This window comes from Podarcis raffonei, chromosome 4, assembly GCF_027172205.1.
Source record: "Podarcis raffonei isolate rPodRaf1 chromosome 4, rPodRaf1.pri, whole genome shotgun sequence".
In the NCBI taxonomy this organism is placed as follows: Eukaryota; Metazoa; Chordata; class Lepidosauria; order Squamata; family Lacertidae; genus Podarcis; species Podarcis raffonei.
The window spans coordinates 18,783,786-18,805,499 of record NC_070605.1 but is presented as its reverse complement, the minus strand read 5'-3'; the positions used below and the strand labels follow the sequence as shown (position 1 = coordinate 18,805,499).

The window sequence follows — 21,714 nt, the reverse complement described above, 5'->3', positions numbered from 1 at the left end:
CATCTGTACACCCATGCAAGGATTTGAATGGGGCTGGCAAGCATGTGAACTTGAATACGGTGCTAAACCTAGAAAGTGGGAGCCTCTGGCCCACCACATATTTACATACAATATGTGCTGCATTTCCAAGCAAAGTCCATTCAAAGCAACTTGCAGCAATAAAAAACTACAAGCATAAAAGAAGCCCAATATTACTAATACCAAGAATAATATACCTGTACAGTGGTACCTCGCAAGACGAAATTAATTCGTTCTGCGAGTTTTTTCGTCTTGCGAACTTTTCGTCTTGCGAAGCACGGATTCCCATAGGAATGCATTGAAAATCAATTAATGCGTTCCTATGGTCAAAAAAAGTTTAAAAATCACCAAAGTGTACAGTACTGTACATACATTTTCTAAGACTCTGGGGGACAACTCGAAGAAGGTTCCTCTTCCACTCTTTGCTTCTTGCTGAAGAACCTGTCCATGGTCTGCTGCTTCATCTGCCTTTTCAGCACCTCCCTGAAAGACGACATGACCCTCGTATCAAAAGTGTTCGCAAGGTCACGTGTCAGGTCCTTGTCAGGGTGGTGCCGCTGTGCAAAAGCCTGCACATCTTTCGACTTCTGGCAAATGTCCCTCAGTTCTTTGGAGGACAGCCGCTGTGGAACGTAGACCTCCGTCGTCACAACCTTCAGGAACTCCGCTGCAAAGTCTTCAGCCGCAGGAACATCAGAACTGGCAGCCTCTCCATGCCTGACCATGCTGTGGATTCCAGATCTCGTCTTGAACCGGTCAAACCAGCCTCTGCTTGCCTTGAAGACTTCTGGCTCGCCTGAGGTTCCTGGCTGTTGCTGGACGAGGTCTGCGTGCAAGGCCTTGGCCTTCTCACAAATGACGGCCTCAGTCACTGTGTCCCCTGCACACTGCTTCTCTTCTAACCAGATGAGCAGCAACTTCTCCACCTCCTCCAGAACAGCTGGGCGGTTCTTCACGATCCTGGTGACTCCCTTGGCTACATCAGTCGCAAGGATCTTCTCCCTCATCTTCAGGATGGTCCTGATGGTCGATGGATTCCTCCTGTACTCCCTGGCGAGGTCTGTCACACGCGTTCCACCGTCGTGCTTCCGGATGATCTCCTTCTTCATTTCCAGCGTCACCTTCTCCTTCTTCCTCTCGCCGGCCTCTGCAGCAGCAGTCTTCTTGGGCCCCATGGCAGCACAGCTCCTACCTTCGCAACTCCCCCCCCAAAAAACCAGTGCTTCACATCCAAAAAATTCAAAAGCACCAAACCTCCTAGAAAACACCCCGACCCAAAATCCAAAAACCCCCAAATAAGTTTTAAAAGTTTAACTTACCAAATGGCTGCAAAAGAAGTTTTGGAAAAGCTTCAAAAATCACCAAAGTCTTCAAAAACCTCAAAAAAGGCTACCACACCGCGTGCTATCAGTTGCTCCTCGAAGTCAAGTCGCAACTGCACCTCTTCAAGCAATGCACCCTGGGTATTAACGGTTTTAAGAAAAAGGAAACAATCTTGCAAGACGTTTTCGTCTTGCGAAGCAAGCCCATAGGGAAATTCGTCTTGCGAAGCAGCTGAAAAAACGAAAAACTCTTTCGTCTTGCGAGTTTTTCGTCTTACGAGGCATTTGTCTTGCAAGGTACCACTGTATAATCACGGTTCCAAACTGGCTTTAAAATTAGTTCAGGGCCATTTGGGAGCAATTGTGTATATGACCCAAGACATTCCCTCATTCCAAATGGAGACCAGGAGTTCTGGCTGAATATGCAGGAAACTCCCCACCACCACCAACCCATAGCAGGGAATCCAGAAATCCATCTGGATTCATCAGTTTCTTGGGGCCGGCCATAACAATCACAAGTTTGTCATCCCCATAGACACTTTGTGCAGCTCTAAAATTAACTGGTCAGATAACATCATGGCCAATGGTCAGGGATGATGGGAACTGTAGTCCAACAACATCTGGGGCCCACAGATCCCCCATCCCTGTGCTAGACAATACCTCAGTTGTAGATAATCAGCTCTAATTTTCCTCCAGCAAGGTGCCTAATTTTTGATCCAAAGAAGAATAACTCCTAGCCTTATCTCCAGTGATTGCAAGCACCCTTGCACCCAGAGCTGGGTGTAGCTGAGGAGATCCAGCCATTCCCTTGACCACCCCCCCTGCTAATGCAGGAAATCTGATGATATAGGACCCCTGGCAGATAACAATCCAACCTATCAGGAACACTTGTAGCAATCAAAATATATTAAAAAAATTAAAAATTGTCCAGTAGCACCTTAAAGGTAAAGGTACCCCTGCCCGTACGGGCCAGTCGTGTCCGACTCTAGGGTTGTGCGCTCATGTCACTTAAGAGGCCGGGAGCCAGCAGTGTCCGAAGACACTTCCGGGTCACGTGGCCAGAGTGACGAAGCTGCTCTGGCGAGCCAGCACCAGCGCAGCACACGGAAACGCCGTTTACCTTCCTGCTATAAAGCGGTACCTATTTATCTACTTGCACTTAAGGGTGCTTTTGAACTGCTAGGTGGGCAGGAGCTGGGACCGAAAGACGGGAGCTCACCCCGCCACGGGGATTCGAACCGCCGACCATACGATCGGCAAGTCCTAGGCACTGAGGTTTTACCCACAGCGCCACCCGCGTCCCAAGTAGCACCTTAGAGGCCAATTAAGTTTGTTCTTGGTATAAGCTTTCGTGTGCATGCACACTTCTTCAGATACACTGAAACAGAAGTCACCAGACCCTTATATATAGTGAGAGGGTTTTTCTCAGGAGGGTAGTAGGAGATGGATGATTGACTCAATGGGTATCGTAAACCCGTTAACGACTGCAATTAGTCCTACAGGACAAAGCCAGAGATAGTATGCAGATGGTTAGCATATGTAATGAGACAGGAATCCAATATCTCTATTCAGACCAGGTCTCTCCATAGTTTTCAGTTTAGCGCTAAGTTGTAATTCAGCAACTTCTCTTTCAAGTCTATTTCTTTTGTAATAGGAGAGCTGCTTTGAGATCCTGTATTGAATGTCCTGGGAGATTGAAGTGTTCTCCTACTGGCTTCTCTGTCTTGTGATTCCAGATGTCAGATTTATGTCCATTTATCCTTTGGCGTGGTAGGGACGCAGGTGGCACTGTGGGTAAAACCTCAGCGCCTAGGACTTGCCGATCGCATGGTCGGCGGTTCGAATCCCCGTGGCGGGGTGCGCTCCCGTCATTCGGTCCCAGCGCCTGCCAACCTAGCAGTTCGAAAGCACCCCCGGGTGCAAGTAGATAAATAGGGACCGCTTACCAGCGGGAAGGTAAACGGCGTTCCGTGTGCTGCGCTGGCTCGCCAGATGCAGCTTGTCATGCTGGCCACATGACCCGGAAGTGTCTGCGGACAGCGCTGGCTCCCGGCCTATAGAGTGAGATGAGCACACAACCCTAGAGTCTGGCAAGACTGGCCCATACGGGCAGGGGTACCTTTACCTTTACCTTTATCCTTTGGCGTAGGGTTTGGCCTGTTCGTCCAATATAGAGAGCTGAAGGGCACTGCTGGCATTTGATAGCATACACAATGTATGCCATCAAATCACTTGTAGCAATGTTTTTCCTGCATGGGCAGGGTTGGACTTGATTATCTTTGAGGTCTCTTCTAACATGATCATTCTATGTATCAAAGGCAGTGCCACATAGCATATTGACTATGTCAGTATGCCCTGACATTGTAAAATTTCAATCTAACTTGACCTCTCTTCCTAGGAATATTTTCCAGTCAGGTGGGGCTGCAGTTGCAGAATAGGCAGAATCTGCCCCAAATATAGGATTCATCTGCAGCTACTGTAATACCAAAAGGATCCACCACATACCCAGACTGATTTAGCAAATGATAATTGAGAAAATCATGTGGGTGCCATCGTCACAGGCTACCCACTCAACACCTGAAACAAACAATACAGATTGGCTTGCAAAGACAACACTGACCCACACGGATAACATTACATTGATATTATGGTACCGATTATAACTATTCACAGAAAAATGTACAACAGCTTGATTAAATCGTGCATCAAAGTTGTGCAGGAGGCTACAAAAGCAAACAAAAAAATAACAAGATATCCAAAACCTAGAAAAAAGGAAAAGGAGCACCAAACATTCTCGTTTTTGCCTGGGGTGCTATTTGGTTAAGGGCTAGCATTGATTAGAGGTCAAGGGCTAGTATTGATTAGAGGTCAATTGCCACCACACTTGGAGCAAGCAACAGTTCTGCAAGTACAGCCTCTTTGGTCAAGCTAGCTTCACAATAAACCTCCAACACAGGTGACTAAAGCTTCCAAGCAGCAGAAATCTCACATCGCAAGACAGAGCGGAGCCAAAATTTCTCAGAAAATAATTTTCTGACAATTTTTTTTGGAGAAATGCTCTTTTTTCAAGCTGTTCTTGTTAGACGACTGCAGTCCTCCCCTGGAGAACATTCAGCAAGATATCACCCCCTATGTTGCCCCCCATGAGTTTTGAGTGCATCTGTGGATCCAGTTTTTAATATTTCTCAATATTAGTGAAGGAAGCAATGGGCTTTGGCTCCTGCCTTTTTCAGCCTGGCTCTCCTAGCTCATTCATCCACGAGTATGAAGTAACCATGGAGTTTCAATGTTAAGGGAGCTGGAATCCCTCAGAATTTTCTGTTGCGGAATTTTGCTTCCGCCTGCCAAGAATATTCAGCAAAATGTCACCCACAATTTCACCACACACAAACAGAGCGAATACTTCTGTGAAGCCATTTTTGCTCAGCCGTTAAAAACTCGCCAAAAAACCCCACAGGAAAATATAGCCATCCTATATTTTCAGTATTTAACAGTGAATCCTGTACACATCTACTCAGAAGTAAATCCCACAGAGTTCATGTACATGTATACAGGACTGCAGCCTAAAACATCTCAAAACTGTACTGCAAAAGATGTGAATATTTCCAGAGATATTTACTTACCTATCTGATGGGCACCAAAGATCACTGGATCACCTTTGGAAGCCTTGGTGTCTGGTGGGGGAGAAAACAAACAAACCTTTTGAAAAACCAGAGTAATGGCATTTGTCATAATTGATGCAGAGTGGCAGTTGCGAAGGTCTTCTCTTTTAGCTACTTAGTTAGGACCACCCCTCATACCGTGCCTAAATTCAGCACTGCCTGATTTGATTGATGACGACGATAAACTTTGGATGCAGGAAAAAGCATCTCCATCGCAGAAGGATGCTATTCGGTCTCATCAGCCCTCAAACTTTGCACTGGCCAAATACTCTGCTAGATGGTTGCGCAGCCTCTTTGCCGACTCTCACCTCCTTATTTTGGCAACGCCTCCCTGGTGCCATCTTCTTCCTTTGAGGGAACCCAAAGTTTGTTCTAAAAAAGCCATCTGTGGCTTTCAGATGTGAGGAGTGAATGGAGCATCCCTGTCTCTTACCCACCTGAATTGACACAGCTACCTCCTCTCAGTCAACGCAGCCCCCTTTCTGCCAACTGAGCCTGCCTCGCATTGGTTGCTAGGCAACCAAAGCAGGCATATTCTGCAAACGTAATAGGCATTAACTCTCCATCCTTTTTTTAGGTTGTGTTTTAGAAATTATATCCCCCTCCCACAAAAAATAAAAATAGTAAAGCCAGATCCAAATTGAATAAATCGACAAAATACCACAGTCTTCTGAATGTAGAGTAAGTACCGGTAATCACAAAAGCAGCCCTCATAGTCCATAGGTATTTGTGGAGCCAGAATACTTCTTATTTGGTAGGATAAAGCGGGGTGCAGGGGGAATGTTAATCTTCACTTTTTCCCTGCACCTGTTTGCAGCTTTTTCACCCCCTTTTTCATCAGGCCTGCAACATTTTTATCAGCCTATGGTGTCATGGAGAAAACAACGGTCTCCCTGCCTGCTTTCTTTCTTTATATTAGCCTCCCTCCTCCCCCCCCCCAAAAAACCCTCAGTGCCTTAGCTGTGGATTTAGCCTATATTTTTCCCTCAGCCACACTGAGGCAAATTAGGCTGAGAAAGAGCGAAGAAGCCTAGATCACCCACTGAGCCTCATGGCTGAATGAGGATTCAAAGCCAGTGGCCGCATTCAGACATTTGTCTGCTGCATGGGTAGGCAAACTAAGGCCCGGGGGCCGGATCCAGCCCAATCGCCTTCTAAATCCAGCCTGTGGATGGTCTAGGAATCAGCATGTTTTTACATAAGTAGAATGTGCCCTTTAATTTAAAATGCATCTCTGGGTTGTTTGTGGGGCATAGGAATTCATTATTTTTTCTTTTCTTTTTTCTTAAATATAGTCCAGCCCTCCACAAGGTCTGAGGGACGGTGGACCAGCCCCCTGCTGAAAAAGTTTGCTGACCCCTGGTCTACTGCTTCATAAACCGTTACCATAAAACTGTGGATGAAAGAGTCAGAGGACCAGACTACTAGTTGCCTGTGTGTACACTCGAATAAGAGGCTGTATTCCCACAATTATTTTTTTGGCAGCGACAGCCAGCATAGCCAATGGTCAATGATGATGGCAGTTGTAGTCCCACAAATATCTATCTGCCATAGGTTCACCACCCCTGGTTAACGAAAAGGTGCAATGTCTTCTGCTGCAGAGTATTGAAATGGGGTTAATAGTGGAAACAGGGATCCTAAGAAACAAATCCACTCTTAACATAGGACCACTCTTAATAATAAATAGGGCTACCAAAGGTTGCTAATTATCTCTGTGTGCCTTTAGAATCCTTCCTTCAATGCAACACAGTGCAAACACTTTGGTTCCCGTCCTAGATCACCCTCACTACAAAAAGCCCCTTACACATGTAGAAAGCAAACTGTTATTTGCTATTTTTTTTATTATTGGGTATACAGTCAGCCTGAATGCCAACCTAAATGTAATGCAGCAAGAGATCTGCAATTAGGATCTCCAACTTATTTTAACAGACATGTGGGAAACACTAGGAAAGCAGGTATCTAGGAGAGAGTGTTTAACTGTTTTGTTATTTCTCCTTTCCTCTGATCTCCACTATTGGCCTGGGAGGAAAATTTAAGTTCAGTATAACCTATGAAATGCAAAGAGCTATCCTTTCAAAGTTGCACTTGTCCAAAAAAAATTTAAAAAAATAAAAATAAAAATCCAACTGAACAATGTTTGCAAAAATGCATATATTAGGGGAAAATATGCATAAAAATGAAAATATTAGTGAAAAGAACATGCCTTATATTAAGGAAGATTGTTTGCAAAAATGTGTACATTAGTCAAAACCACATGTAAACATGTAGTTATTTTTGGGGGGCGGGAATGGAATAAAATGCTGAAAATTTTTCATTAGGACTTTGAAAAAAACCCCACATGTTGCTGCAAAATATGGTGAACTGCATTTAAGATTGGAAAAAACGAGAAACCGAGAGACTCAAAACTGGCAAATCCTTCCATCCTTAGAAGTGGGTAAGATCTAACAGCCATCTGGAATACCGTACCTCTTAAAGCATTGAGAAAATGAAGAATTCCACTGTGGGTCAGCCAGTTGGCATCATCCAAGTCCCAGTTTTCACTCAAGTCCATCTTTTGGTGCAAGGACAAAGGAACCACTACTTTGAACGATCTGTGCAAAGTCAAGGCAAGCTTTGCAAGATGACAAGAAAGAGGTGGCAGCTCTTTCTGAAAGAAAAATGTGCAACGTATAGTTAATTATGTTAATTGCCAGCTACTTCAGGATATGAAGGAATGGAAGGTTGCCACTGAAACAGAAATGCTGCAACACGTTTAAGATTTCCTCCCCACTTCATCTCTAAGCCCCATCACAATATGGCTATGTACACACAACACTCTTAAAACACAGTCGAAGCACATTTCTTCACTCAAAGAATTCTGGGCATTGTAGTTTGTTTAAGGTTGCTGTGCATTGCAACTCTGTGAGGGTAAACTACAGAGCCCAGAATTCTTTGAGGAGAAAAATGTGCTCCGAATATGCTTTAAAGGTATAATGTGCACATAGCATAACAGCCAATGAAAATAGGGACGTCCCATTCCATAATGATAATTTTACTATTTATACCCCACACATCTTACTGGGTTGCCCCAGCCACTCTGGGCAGCTTCCAACATATATAAGAACATAATAAAACATTAAACATTTTGGAAAAAACCTTCCTTGTACAGACGGCTTCAGGGTCGGATAACTCCATGCCCTCCAACATTTCTCCAATTAAAATAGGGACATCCTAAGGAAAAGTGGGACATTCCAAGATCAAATCAGAAACTGGGACAGCTTCTCTAAATCAGGGATGTCCCTGGAAAATAGGGACACTTGAAGGGTCTGTATTAGTGAAGGTGAATGAAATCTCTTGAGGGTACAGTTAGTATTGGTCTTGTAACTCTACCCCTCCTCCATCGATCATATCAATTGAACTGCCTCTCCAATCCTTGGCTGTGTTGCTTTCTCTAGGAAACTCACTAAGGCCCCATTTGCACTATAACTTTTAAACAGTATCAAACCAAGAATCCTGGGACATTTTGTCAAGGGTGCTGAGAGTTCTTCAGAGGACCCTGTTCCCAGGGCCGTCTTAAGCATATCAGGCGCTGTGGTGCAAAGATCCCTCCGGCGCCCCTCCCCCAGCAACTCCCAAACAAGGGAGGGGGCAGTGGAAAATGTCCTCTGCCTCCCCCACTGCCCCAATCCCTGGTGTGGTGGCGGCAACCAAGCAGGAAAACGTGCTGGTGGACATGCTCTCTGGTATCGGGGCCCCCGAGAAGCCTGCACACAGCCTTTTGCCAGGAAGCAGGTGTGCTGGTCCTGGGGGCTAACCAAGAGGTGAGGTCCGAGTCCAGTCCGAGGTCGATGGTGCGGTATGGAGGCTGTCCGTCAAAGCTGTAGCTGGGTCCAAGGCAGGGAGTCGGGTGGGGTCAGGAACTCTGGCAGAAGAGTAGGACAGGTGCAGGCAGGAACAGGCCAGCAACAACGTTGCTCCTGCAACCTGGGACTGGGGCTGACTGGCTTTTATCTGCCCCGAGGCATAGGGCGGCCCCGATCCTCTGGTGACTCGCCTCTCCTGGCCTGGAGGCGAGCACTCCTCCTGCGGGAACTTAGTTCCCTCTGCCTCTCTGCCCTGAGCCTCTGCAGCTCAGGAGAGACTGGAGGGTTACCGGACCCAGAGGCAACCTCCTCTTTCCCTGACGGGGCTGAGAGTGGAGCACCTGCAGGCAATGGGTCCTCCATCACCTCAGGGGCCGGAGCAGACTCAGCTGGTGCCTGCACCTGAGGATCCAGCACAGGTGAGGACCCTTCAGGCTCAGGCCCCAGCCCCGGCTCAGTTGGTTCTGGGGGCGGGGACTCCTGTGCAGGCTGGGATTGTTCAGGTTCAGCCTCTGAATCCGAATCCCATCACAGAGGCAGAAGAACAATGACCGGGAGCAGGGCCATCTTTAGCAGATGTTGTGGCCATCCTAAGCCTCTGTGGGGATTGCTCTCCTCCTGCGGAGGCTTGGGAAGGAAGCTGTACGCCCGCCAGCCATATAGTTGGTGGGGTGCAACTGGCGGGCGTGCAGGGAAAGGGGAGGCTGCTGGCAAAGCCACGCAGCTCCCCCACTTGCTAGGGTGCTCCTGAGAGGCCTGTGCCCTGGCGCAACGAACCACTAACACCAGTGGGAAAGACGGCTCTGCCTGTTCCTTTCACAGAGCTCCAATTCCCAGAGTTCCCTGGGAAGAGGAACTGCCTAGTGTCCAGCAGCCCTGAAAATGTCAAGACCATCATGGAAACCCTTAAGCCATCACGGCTTCTCACTTTGTAACACAGAGTCCCTAATTCCCATCTTTGTTGATCGGAACGGCTTCACATGGGAGGAAGCAGAGGGCAGAGGGAAGAGAGCTGCGGACTGTGGCCACCTATTCCTCCCCCTCCTCTGTCGCCGTTCCTGGGAGTCGGGGAAGACCTGGTGCGGGGAAGAGTCTTGTACCAGGTCCATCATTCCCCATAATTCTTTGGGGGAAACCATTACCGTTTATAGTAGTATGATACTGCCTTTCAATGCATAGTGCAGATGAGGTCCAACTCCAGTTCAATGCAGTTTTATTATCTATATTTGTACAGAGCTGGCATCCGCACCTGACATCCTTGGGCAGCTGGCAGAGCCTCAGTGCCTTGGCAGGGCTTACTGCAGCTGCCTGCCTTAGGACAGCCTTTAGTGTATATATATATATATTTATTTTTCCTGGCCTAGCACCCAGAGCAGCACAGGGAGCCTGAGCCTAGCTGACATTTTAATGCCGTTTGTCATTTAAATCAGCACCCAATGGGCTTCATTATAATTTTTATGTGCTCCCCACTTATTTCGAGTCATGAAAACGTTTCAGGTGCCATGCATCAGGGTTTCGTTCCCTTTGGAAGGTGGATGATGTGTTTGTGATTCTCAGCCATTGGTATTCAGAGGCATGCTGTCTCTGACTGGAAATTTACCACAGACATTATGGCTTGTGGCTATGGAGAGCCTCATCCTCCATGAAGTGTTCTAATCCATCGAAGCTGATGTCTCTCCAGGGCTTAAGAACATAACGTTGTGAGTCAGAGGGGGTGCCAAGTGTAATGGGCTTGGGGGGCAGTCCAGTCCAGATGATTTCCTTGGATCTCCTCCAGGCCTATGATCATGTATCTAATAAGGGATATAATCTAGTAGGAGAGGCTGTGGAACCTGTTACACAAGGCACTGGGCTTTGGCTGACTAGTTAAGTACCACGATTTAGCATATACAAAGAAGTTGTGGGGTGCCATTCATTGAAGCAAATGGGTGGGCCTTTCCCTCATCCCACTCACCTAGCTGGTATGTAGGAGGAACAACAGCCAGAGTTAGAAGGTTAAAAGCAGGTGAGAAACTGTGGAGAGACAGGTTTTTGCTCTGTGTTGGATCTAGAGTTGTAACTAATGGAAACGCTAGCTCTTTGGGGGAGTTAATGCTGCAAGACCCTCTATCCTATGCTCAGGTTGTAAATAAAACCATACATTCTAAAAACACTAGTTTCTGCTGACCTTCCTTCCAAGGAAACAGAACACTGGGTAAGTGCTGGAACTCCTGGGGTCTCTCACAGCTTGAAGAGGGGAGTGTCTAGCTCTGTTGGATCAGACCAGTAGTAGGCCATGTCATCTAGCATCCTGTTCTCACGGTGGCTAACCTCATGCCAATGGGAAGCGCAAATGAAGGACGTAAACACAACAGTCTCCTCACTTGTGATTCCCAGCAACAAGCATTCAGAGGCATACTGCCACGGACAGTTTCTGACTGGAACCACAGCATGAGCAAAATACTAATAGGAGATATCATAGGTAAAGGTAAAGGGACTCCTGACCATTAGGTCCAGTCGTAACCAACTCTGGGGTTGCGGTGCTCATCTCGCTTTATTGGCCGAGGGAGCCGGCGTATAGCTTCCGGGTCATGTGGCCAGCATGACTAAGCCACTTCTGGCGAACCAGAGCAGCGCACGGAAACGCCGTTTACCTTCCCGCTGGAGCGGTACCTATTTATCTACTTGCACTTTGATGTGCTTTCAAACTGCTAGGTTGGCAGGAGCTCACCCCGTTGCAGGGATTCGAACCGCTGACCTTCAGATCAGCAAGTCCTAGGCTCTGTGGTTTAACCCACAGTGCCACCTGCATCCAGGAGGTATCGTAGCCATCGCTAAATATCTCGAGAGATGTTGCATGAAAGAGGGAATAGGGAAGAAGCTTGTTTTCTCCTGCTCTGGAGGATAGGACTCGAACCAAGAAAGGAAATTCCGACTAAACAGGAAAAGCTTTCTGACACTAAGAGCTGTTCAACAGTGGAACAGACTTCCTTGGGAGGTTGTGAACTCAACTTACTTGGAGGATTTTATGCAGTGACTGGATGGCCATCTGTCAAGGATGCTCTAGCTGAGATTCCTGCATTGCAAAGGGCTGGACTAGATGACCCTTGGGGTCCCTTGCAACTCTACGACTCTATGATTTGGCTTCCCCCATGCCACTCCACACTTTAAATTTTAATTCTTAAATCAACTGTACAAGAACAAACTTCAAGACACACAGCACTGATTCGGCCTTAGTAGCAGAATTAGTAGGACAGTAGGCTGATATATATACAACTCAATAGAATTGAGCCTATTGAGTTATATATACAACTATACAACTCAATAGGCTCAATTCTATGCTACCAACGGTTCTGGTCCTGCTCTCGGACAGGAATGATCAAATTACTTTAATAGTGGCTGAATTTTTGAGTGCTGTCCATGTAGAAAGACTGGGCCATTATAAAGAGATTTAGTGGTTCTTAATTGATCGGTGATGTGGTAGTGTTGTATTATATTATTTATGCAAATTGATTCTCTCTGGAGTTAAAGATCTGACTGGGACAAACCTTGTTATGTTGAGCTCGTATTTTGCACAATTTGTATATGGTGTCTGATAATGTGTGGTTTGCTATGCCTAATAAAGGATATTTATTATTATATATATATATATATATATATATATATATATATATATGTGATAGATAGATAGATAGTTGTTGTTTAGTTGTGTCCAACTCTTCGTGACCCCATGGATCAGAGCATGCCAAGCACTCCTGTCTTCCACTGCCTCCCGCAGTTTGTTCAAAGTCATGCTGGTAGCTTTAAGAACACTGTCCAACCATCTCGTCCTCTGTCGTCCCCTTCTCCTTGTGCCCTCCATCTTTCCCAACATCAGGGTTCTTTTCCAGGGAGTCTTCTCTTCTCATGAGGTGACCAAAGTATTGGAGCCTCAGCTTCACGATCTGTCCTTCCAGTGAGCACTCAGGAATGATTTCCTTCAGAATGGATCGGTTTGATCTTCTTGCAGTCCATGTGAGTCTCCTTCAGCACCATAATTCAAAAGCATCAATTCTTTGGCGATCAGCCTTCTTTATGGTCCAGCTCTCACTTCCATACATCACTACTGGGAAAACCAGTATGTATGCTGTTATGTACTGAGTTGAATAGGATCCAAGCTGCAGCAGTCTGATTGGTCCTAGAACAATAGGATCCAAAAGGCAGCAGTCTGATTGGTCCTAGAACAATAGGATTCAGAATGCAGCAGTCTGATTGGTCCTAGAACAATGCAGCAGTATGATTGGTTGGCAGGAACTACCCAATCATGCCCCAGATAGAAGTGAATCCACAACCTGATTGGCTTACAGTAGAATTCCGGAACTAGCCAATCATGTGCAGCCCATTGTGTAAATAATGTATATAAAGCAGATACTTTGAGGGGACTTTCATTCATTCCTCCTCACCACTATGAGCTGAATAAAGAGCATGAAATCACTTCGCGACTCTGAGTATATTTCACTGGCGACGAAGGTGGGATCCCGCTGAGCTGACTGCCACACACAGCACCGCAGCACCGCCACTTGCCGCACCGCTGCCTCGCACCGTGTATCCAGGCTTCAGCTCCGGGACACAAGGAACTCAGAATGGCAACCGACAACAGCTTCTCGCCATTCAACCCAGCATCTGGAGACTGGGAAGCGTACGCCTCCCGTTTCACCTTCCTCCTAGAAGCCAAAGGGGTCACCGACGAAGAAGACGCCAAGAAGAGGGCGATATTCTTCAGCGTCTGCGGAGAGGAGACGTTTGAAATCGCCCGGGCTCTCCTTGCGCCTGAAGACGTCGCTACTGTTCCATACAAAACAATAATGGAACAGCTGAAGGGGCACTTTTCGCCGCAGCCCTCAGTGGTGGCTCGTCGAAATGCCTTCTACGCAAAGCGGCAAGCCCCTGGGGAAACCATAACTGGGTTTGTGACCTCTCTCCGCCAAGCCGCCCGGTTCTGCAACTTCTCAGAGCTGGAGAACATGCTTCGTGACCGCCTCGTCGGTGGCCTGAAGGATGAGAAGCTGCAACGACGCCTCTACGCTAAGAAGGACCTAACGTTCCAGGTCGCTCTGGAGGAGGCCCTGGCAACGGAAGCTGCCGAGAGGTCGACGCAAGAGGCACGGCCGAGCCAGCTGTCCCAACCGAGGGTCCACCACGAAGACCTCACTGACGACTCAGGATCCGACAGGGAGGAGGTGCACCGAGTACAGCAGCGCACTCAAGCAGCCCACATACCACAGCTGCCTCGACGAGAAGGAGGGAACTGCGCAAGCTGTGGAGAAAGTCACGAGAGGAGGACCTGCCGTTTCCGCAACGCAGAGTGCAGGCAGTGCAGAAAATCGGGACACATCGCCCGGGTGTGTCGGGCTCGGCCCACCCGACGCCAGGCATCAGATGACCAATCCAAGAGCCCCAGGTCCCGGGGCCCAACGCACCAAGGCAACTCGACAGAGCTCACGGACTTCCAGGTATACCAGTTGCCCCACCCCAACGTAGAGAAAATTTATGTTGACGTACAGATAGAGGGGGCCCCATGCCGCATGGAGCTTGACACGGGTTCAACTCTATCCATAATCTCGGCAAGGACCTTAAGGAAACTGTGTCCTACTGGGGGTCCCAAACTCAGGCCGGCCCCATTCACCCTCCGGGACTTCCAAAAACGTAAGGTCCCCACAATGGGGGTGGGGACCTTCAGGGTGCAATACCGAGGGCGGACGCGGCAACTGGACTTGCTTGTGGTCAAGGGCCCCTACATTAGCTTACTGGGATTGGCATGGTTTGGACCACTGGGGCTAGCCGTCACCGGGGTGAACCACACAAGCTTACAAGTGGACGTGGACGCCATATGCAAGGAATTTCCGGGGGTTTTCGATGGGAAATTGGGACAGTATACGGGCCCCCCCATTGCTCTACAGCTTGACCCCGCAGTACGACCGGTCAGGCTCAAGGCCCGCCAGGTCCCGTTCGCCCTGAAACCCCGTATAGACGAGGAATTGGACCGGCTCGTGGAGCAAGGAATGCTGGAGCCGGTGCCTAATGCCCCCTGGGAAACCCCAATCATCACGCCCGTCAAGCCTAATGGTTCGGTCCGCATCTGCGCAGACTACAAATGTACCATAAACAAGGCCCTCACGGCCCATGCATACCCAGTGCCAGTGGTCAGCCATGTTCTTGCCACCCTGGCTGGGTCGAAAATTTTTGGCAAGCTGGACTTGGCCCAAGCATATCAACAGCTGACAGTAGATGAGGCCACAGCAGAGGCACAGACGATTGTGACGCACAGAGGAGCATTCAGGGTAAAGCGGCTGCAATTCGGTGTCAGCGTGGCACCAGGCATATTCCAGAATCTAATGGACTCTCTACTTAAAGGGATTCCTGGCGTCACCCCCTTCTTCGATGATGTGTTGATTGCCGGGCCCACACCAGAGGAGTTTGAGGACCGCCTCCGCACCGTTCTGCACCGTTTCCAGACGGCGGGTCTCAAGGTGAAGCGGGAAAAATGTCTACTAGGAGTGCCTCAGGTGGACTTTCTGGGATTTATGGTGGACGCAGAAGGGGTCCACCCGACTGGGGACAAGGTACGGGCCATTTGTGATGCCCCAGCGCCCAAGAACAAGACTGAACTTCAGGCCTTCTTGGGACTATTGAACTTTTACCATTCCTTCCTTCCCCACAAGGCGGCGGTAGCGGAGCCCCTACACAGACTCCTGGACAAGCGGGCCCCTTGGGTGTGGGGCCAGCGCCAGGAGGCCGCATTCCAGGCAGTCAAGGACTTGCTTGTCTCAAACTCGGTCTTGGCACACTTCGACGAGAGGCTGCCGGTGGTGCTAGCATGCGATGCCTCGCCCTATGGAATTGGCGCTGTCCTGGGACACCAACTCCCGGATGGAAGAGAGGTACCGGTGGCATACTTTTCCCAGACACTCAACGCAACCGAGCGGAACTACTCGCAAATCGACAAGGAGGGTCTGGCAATCGTGAAGGGAGTAAAAAAATTCCATGATTTCTTGTACGGGCGGCCCTTCACCGTGGTGACTGACCACAAGCCGTTGCTTGGCTTATTTGCCCCTGAAAAGCAGACCCCCCAAGTGCTGTCTCCTCGCGTCCTCAGGTGGTCAATTTTCCTTGCCAGCTACCAGTATGCACTGATTCACCGTCCGGGGAAGGCGATGGGCCATGCGGACGCCCTCAGCAGGCTACCACTACCGGAAACAGGCCCCGACCCAGCACCTGCACAAGAGGTTATGAGCCTGGAGCTGCTTCCCGACTGCCCCATTCAGGCACAAGAAGTTGCACACCATTCCAAGAAAGATAGGGTCATCTCCCGGGTCCTGGACTGGGTGTGGAGGGGATGGCCCAGCAGCAGCCCCGGGCCAGAATTCGCCGGCTACACAACCCGCAAACATGAACTGTCGGCCCACAAGGGGTGCCTGTTATGGGGAAGCAGGGTCGTTGTTCCCCAGCCCCTCCGCAAAAGGGTCCTCACAGCCCTACACGAGACACACCCAGGGGTAGTAAGAATGAAGGCCCTTGCCAGGAGTTATGTGTGGTGGCCGGGGATCGACGGAGAGATAGAGGCCTGGGTCAAACACTGCCAGGCCTGCCAAGAATCCCGCCCAGATCCCCCAAGGGCCCCAGTCCAGTCCTGGGAGTCCGCCCGAGCACCATGGTCACGCCTGCATGTGGACTTCGCTGGCCCCTTTCAGGGGAAAACATTCTTCATAGTGGTGGACTCCTACACCAAATGGCTGGAAGTCGCACTGGTACCGTCCACTTCTACGTCCGCAGCCATCCGGGTACTACGCAGGCTGTTTGCAACCCACGGGCTCCCTGACACTCTCGTCTCAGACAACGGGACTGCATTTACGTCAGGAGAATTCCAAACCTTCACAGCGCAGAACGCCATCCGCCACATCCGTTCGGCGCCATTCCATCCTGCCACCAATGGCCAAGCAGAACGCATGGTGCGGACCACCAAGGACACCCTTCGCCGCATGACGCAAGGGGATTGGGAGACCGCCTTGCCACATTCCTTCTAGCACAGCACAGCACCCCCAGCTCAGCGACTGGCCGGAGCCCCGCTGAACTACTAATGGGTCGGCGCCTTGCAATCAGATTGGACCGCCTTCACCCCGATAGAGCTCAGGATGAGGTAGTGGTGGGGGAAGGCAGGAACCCCCGGACCTTCGAGGCCCAGGACCCAGTGTACGCAAAGAATTTTGGGGCAGGCCCAGCATGGGTACCCGCCAGAGTCACCAGGGTCACTGGCCCCGTGTCGTACGAGGTGCTAACAGATGGGGGGCAATGCTGGCGCCGCCACTGCGACCAGATACGGCGACGATTCCCGGGAGAAAACCAGGAGGAGGAAAGGTCAGAGGAGTCCCAAGGGAACAGAGGGGCAGTGAGGCCCATAGAGCACGAGGGGCCAGCAGGAGAGGCAGAATCAGTAAATACAGAGAGGACCTGCGAGGCCGAAAGGACACCGGAACCAGAACCACGACTGAGCGAGCCGGTTGCGCCAGACCAAATAGCCCCATCACAGCCAGCATCCTTGGAACACGAGCCAGAACCTGAACCCCGGACCAGGGAACACCCCAGGCCGCAATGCACACGTGGGCCGCCAGCGTACCTCGAGGACTATGAATGCGACCTCCCGGGCAGGACTGGAACTTAGAGGGGAGGGGTGTTATGTACTGAGTTGAATAGGATCCAAACTGCAGCAGTCTGATTGGTCCTAGAACAATAGGATCCAAAAGGCAGCAGTCTGATTGGTCCTAGAACAATAGGATTCAGAATGCAGCAGTCTGATTGGTCCTAGAACAATGCAGCAGTATGATTGGTTGGCAGGAACTACCCAATCATGCCCCAGATAGAAGTGAATCCACAACCTGATTGGCTTACAGTAGAATTCCGGAATTAGCCAATCATGTGCAGCCCATTGTGTAAATAATGTATATAAAGCAGATACTTTGAGGGGACTTTCATTCATTCCTCCTCACCACTATGAGCTGAATAAAGAGCATGAAATCACTTCGCGACTCTGAGTATATTTCATATGCACCGTCCTAGAAGCAGAAAACTTTGACAAACTGGAGCATGCAAACAATAGCTGGGTCAGGGAGAAAAGGTTAATGGAAGCCGCTTACACTTCACGCATAAACACCCACACAATGTAGGCTTCTGTGGTACGTGGATTTGAACAATGAAAGAAAAAACAAAGCCTTGTTTTATTTAAGGGCGGCACCCAATTGAGAAATCACAATTAATTTAATTAATTAATATCTGCACAAGTTTTCCTATGGCTAAAACAAACAACTGTCAATCCCCACCCCGTGTTCTGAAGGAAAATGTTCTTCAGAGAGGGCTTGCACAATATCACAGCAAGCACATAGAATCATTGAATTGTAGAGTTGGAAGGGACCCAAGGGTCATCTAGTCCAACCCCCTGCAACGCAGGAATCTCAGTTAAAGCATCCATGACAGATGGCCACCCAACCTCTGCTTAAAAACATCCAAAGAAAGATTCCACAACCTCCCGAGGCAGTCCATTCCACTATCGGAACAGCTTTCACTGTCAGAAAGATCTTCCTGATGTTTAGTCAGAATTTCCTTTCTTGTAACTTGAAGCCATTGGTTAGAGTCCTAGCCTCCAGAGCAGGAGAAAACAAGCTTGTTCCCTCTTCCATGTAACAGCCCTTGAGATATCTGAAGATGGCTATCATATCTCCTCTTAATCTCATCTTTTTCAGGCTAAACATACCCAGCTCCTTCAACTGTTCCTCATACGGGTTTGTTTCTATCTCAAAAGAGGATTTCCTTTCTGTGTTTTCGAGAAAAAAAGTCTCTTCTAAAATGGTATTAGTACTTGCTGTCACTGGTGGATCTTTAACTGTTTACATTTGAAATAATACTTTAAAAAACTGGTTTAAAAATTTAAACCATTTTAAAATGGTTAAAAAATTTAAAAATACTTTAAAATACTTTTAAAAACTGTCACTGGTGGATCTTTAACTGTTTACATTTGAAATATTACTTTAAAAAACCTAGCTGTCCAATTAATTGGAGACATTTTTTAAATTGATAAAAAATAGTTGCTTAACCTAATTTCTGTCAATTCAAAGTTTAGTTGACTAAACACCAAAATTCATTCCTTCCTTCCTTTGTATCAAAGTTACAGTAGTGTGTGGATTATTTTTCTAGTTGCATTTTTCAAAAACCACTAATCTTTAAGAACTGGATGCTGGGGAACAAAGGTCAGCTAAGCTCTTAGCCTGGAATGTCTCCAGTTTAAAATAATCTGCTGCTGCATGTATTTCCCTGGATAGGAACAGCTGTGCCAGAATTGTTTTAGACTTTATGCACCCCACTAGATTTGCACATTGTCCAGAGGAAAAATAAATAAAAGGAATAGGCAAAGACCAGCTTACACAAGCAAGAAAATTTATGGGGCTGGAATGCAACCTCACACACCTCTTATTTTGCGCAAAAGTTATGCACACTCCACAAATCTGCTCCAGAGGGTTTAGGGGAAATGCCACAACAGAATTAGAGAGCGCTGGCTTCTGCCACTAGGCCAATTGGCAGACCAACTCAGCGTTACAAAGATGTCTGCAAATGTGACATGAAGGCTGGCAACATCAACCCTGTCCTGTGGGAAAACCTTGCAGACAACTGCAGTTCCTGGAGAAAGGTAGTCAGGATGTTAATCCACAGCAAGGACCAGAGGAGGAATGACCGCTGGGAGGAGTGCAGACAGAAGAAACGTCATGGTGCACCTGCAGTGGCACAACTGGACACCTTCATCTGCCCCAGCTGCAACAGAACATGCCTCTGCCATATCAGTCTCTACAGCTGCTGCAACCGTCCAACAGCTTGACCTCAGCGCCAAAGGCGTGCTCCTCCATTGTCTCCCGAGACAGACTGATGCCAACACAACAGGAAGAAGAGAGGGCAGTTAAAACTCCTTGTGTTCGCAGTACTGTTTAGTTGGAAACCACCCAATATTCCGCTAAAAGACTCCCTTTTTCTGTCACCTCACACCCAGTTACCCTGGCACCATCCGTCTCCCCAGGTCAAAGGACTCCTCTCAGATGGCCCATCAACCCCTTTTGTCATTTTAACAGATTTGCTCTTCACTAAGCCAGCCAGACTGGTTTGTAAAATCAGCCCAGGGATTCCCTGTCTGGCACAGCTCTGAAGCTTGTTGTTGTTGTTGTTGTTTAGTCATGCCCGACTCTTCGTGACCCCATGGACCAGAGCATGCCAGGCACTCCTGTCTTCCACTGCCTCCCACATTTTGGTCAAACTCATGCTGGTCACTTCGAGAACACTGTCCAACCATCTTGTCCTCTGTCGTCCCCTTCTCCTTGTGCCCTCCATCTTTCCCAACATCAGGGTCTTTTCCAGGGAGTCTTCTCTTCTCATGAGGTGGCCAAAGTATTGGAGCCTCAGCTTCAGGATCTGTCCTTCCAGTGAGTACTACTTTCATCCCTATCCCGACTAATCAAAATCCTAGCAATTATTACTTTCTAGGGTTTAGGTGGGTTCTCCCCAAAATCTACAGCAGTATTTATACTACACTATTTCTAAATTAGGGGGGACGCGGGTAGCGCTGTGGGGTAAACCACAGAGCCTAGGACTTGCTGATCAGAAGGTCGGTGGTTCGAATCCCCACGACGGGGTGAGCTCCCGTTGCTCGGTCCCTGCTCCTGCCAACCTAGCAGTTGACAGCACGTCAAAGTGCAAGTAGATAAATAGGTACTGCTGCGGTGGGAAGGTAAACGACGTTTCCGTGCGCTGCTCTGGTTTGCCAGAAACGGCTTAGTCACACTGGCCACATGACCCGGAAGCTGTACGCCGGCTCCCTCAGCTAACCAAGCGAGATGAGCGCTGCAACCCCAGAGTCGTCCACAACGGGACCTAACGGTCAGGGGTCTCTTTACCTTTAAATTCCAATAATGGAATTCAAATTGTCACACAATAAAATACAATATAAGAAATAAAAGAATAAATACAATAAAAAATCAATATGACAATTCAATGGGATGGAAGTGCTACTGTGGCATGTGATTAATTTCATTGTAAGCGGCAGCTTGCAAGGATGATTTGGGGGGGAATGACACTGTATGCGTGATATCCTGATGTTATGCATGTGAGCATCATGCCTCCCTCCCTAAGCTGGGCAGAAGCTTCCTGGACTTTGGGAAGGAGGCCCAGACTAATTTGCAGGAACATTTAAGGGATCAGTCTAGTCCACTGACCGCATGCCACTGATGTGCTACCTCTCATCTTCACAGACACACTACAGATCACCTGAAGGAAGCTTGCAACTACTGGTAGTCTGCAGACTGAAAATTGGAAACCCCTGACATTATCCATATGATTTGTTCTGAGAAAGGCTGAGAGAGGTAAAGCTTCTCACTGATTCCAAACCTGATCCGTGGAGACCTTCACTCTCAACCAGCCTTATGCCCCGATGCTTCCTCTAGCTGATTCCATCAGAGGGGAATGGATGTCCCATGATCTCCGTGGAGCTTCTAGACGGGGTAAGCAGTGCCGGACAGCAAGCATAATCTCAGAAAAGGCAAGCATCCCCCTTTCTCTCACAGAGGTAGGAAAGCATCTGCTAAGATGACACTTGTCTCTTGCAGCTTGTAACATACTTATATTCCAAAGAAGTGGCTCTCCAATTAATTGGGGGCACCTTTTTCCTTGATTGAAACACTTTGAAAGGTTTAATCAAACTGATTCATCAACCAAACATTGTAGCCCTAATTATAATGTTCCACAGCTAAGTCTCCAGATTAAAGACAGATTCATTGGTAAGCCCTGGCTTAAATGATCCACACACTGCATGTGTGTCTTTTT

At 48.4% G+C, this 21,714-nt stretch overlaps 1 protein-coding gene across 3 annotated transcripts in view; it reads right to left on the bottom strand.

The window, feature by feature from the left end:
- The window catches only part of AMOTL1 (angiomotin like 1), an 80,138-nt gene that overhangs the window by 57,939 nt on the left and 485 nt on the right, over positions 1-21,714 (bottom strand). The window contains exons 2-3 of one of the 3 annotated variants that reach the window (XM_053385641.1): positions 7,469-7,649; positions 4,964-5,014 (exon numbers count right to left, since the gene is read on the bottom strand). In XM_053385641.1, coding sequence (XP_053241616.1) covers positions 4,964-5,014; positions 7,469-7,553 — 136 coding nt within the window. In that variant the 5' untranslated portion in view covers positions 7,554-7,649. The other 2 variants (XM_053385647.1, XM_053385644.1) reach the window with 2 other exon arrangements.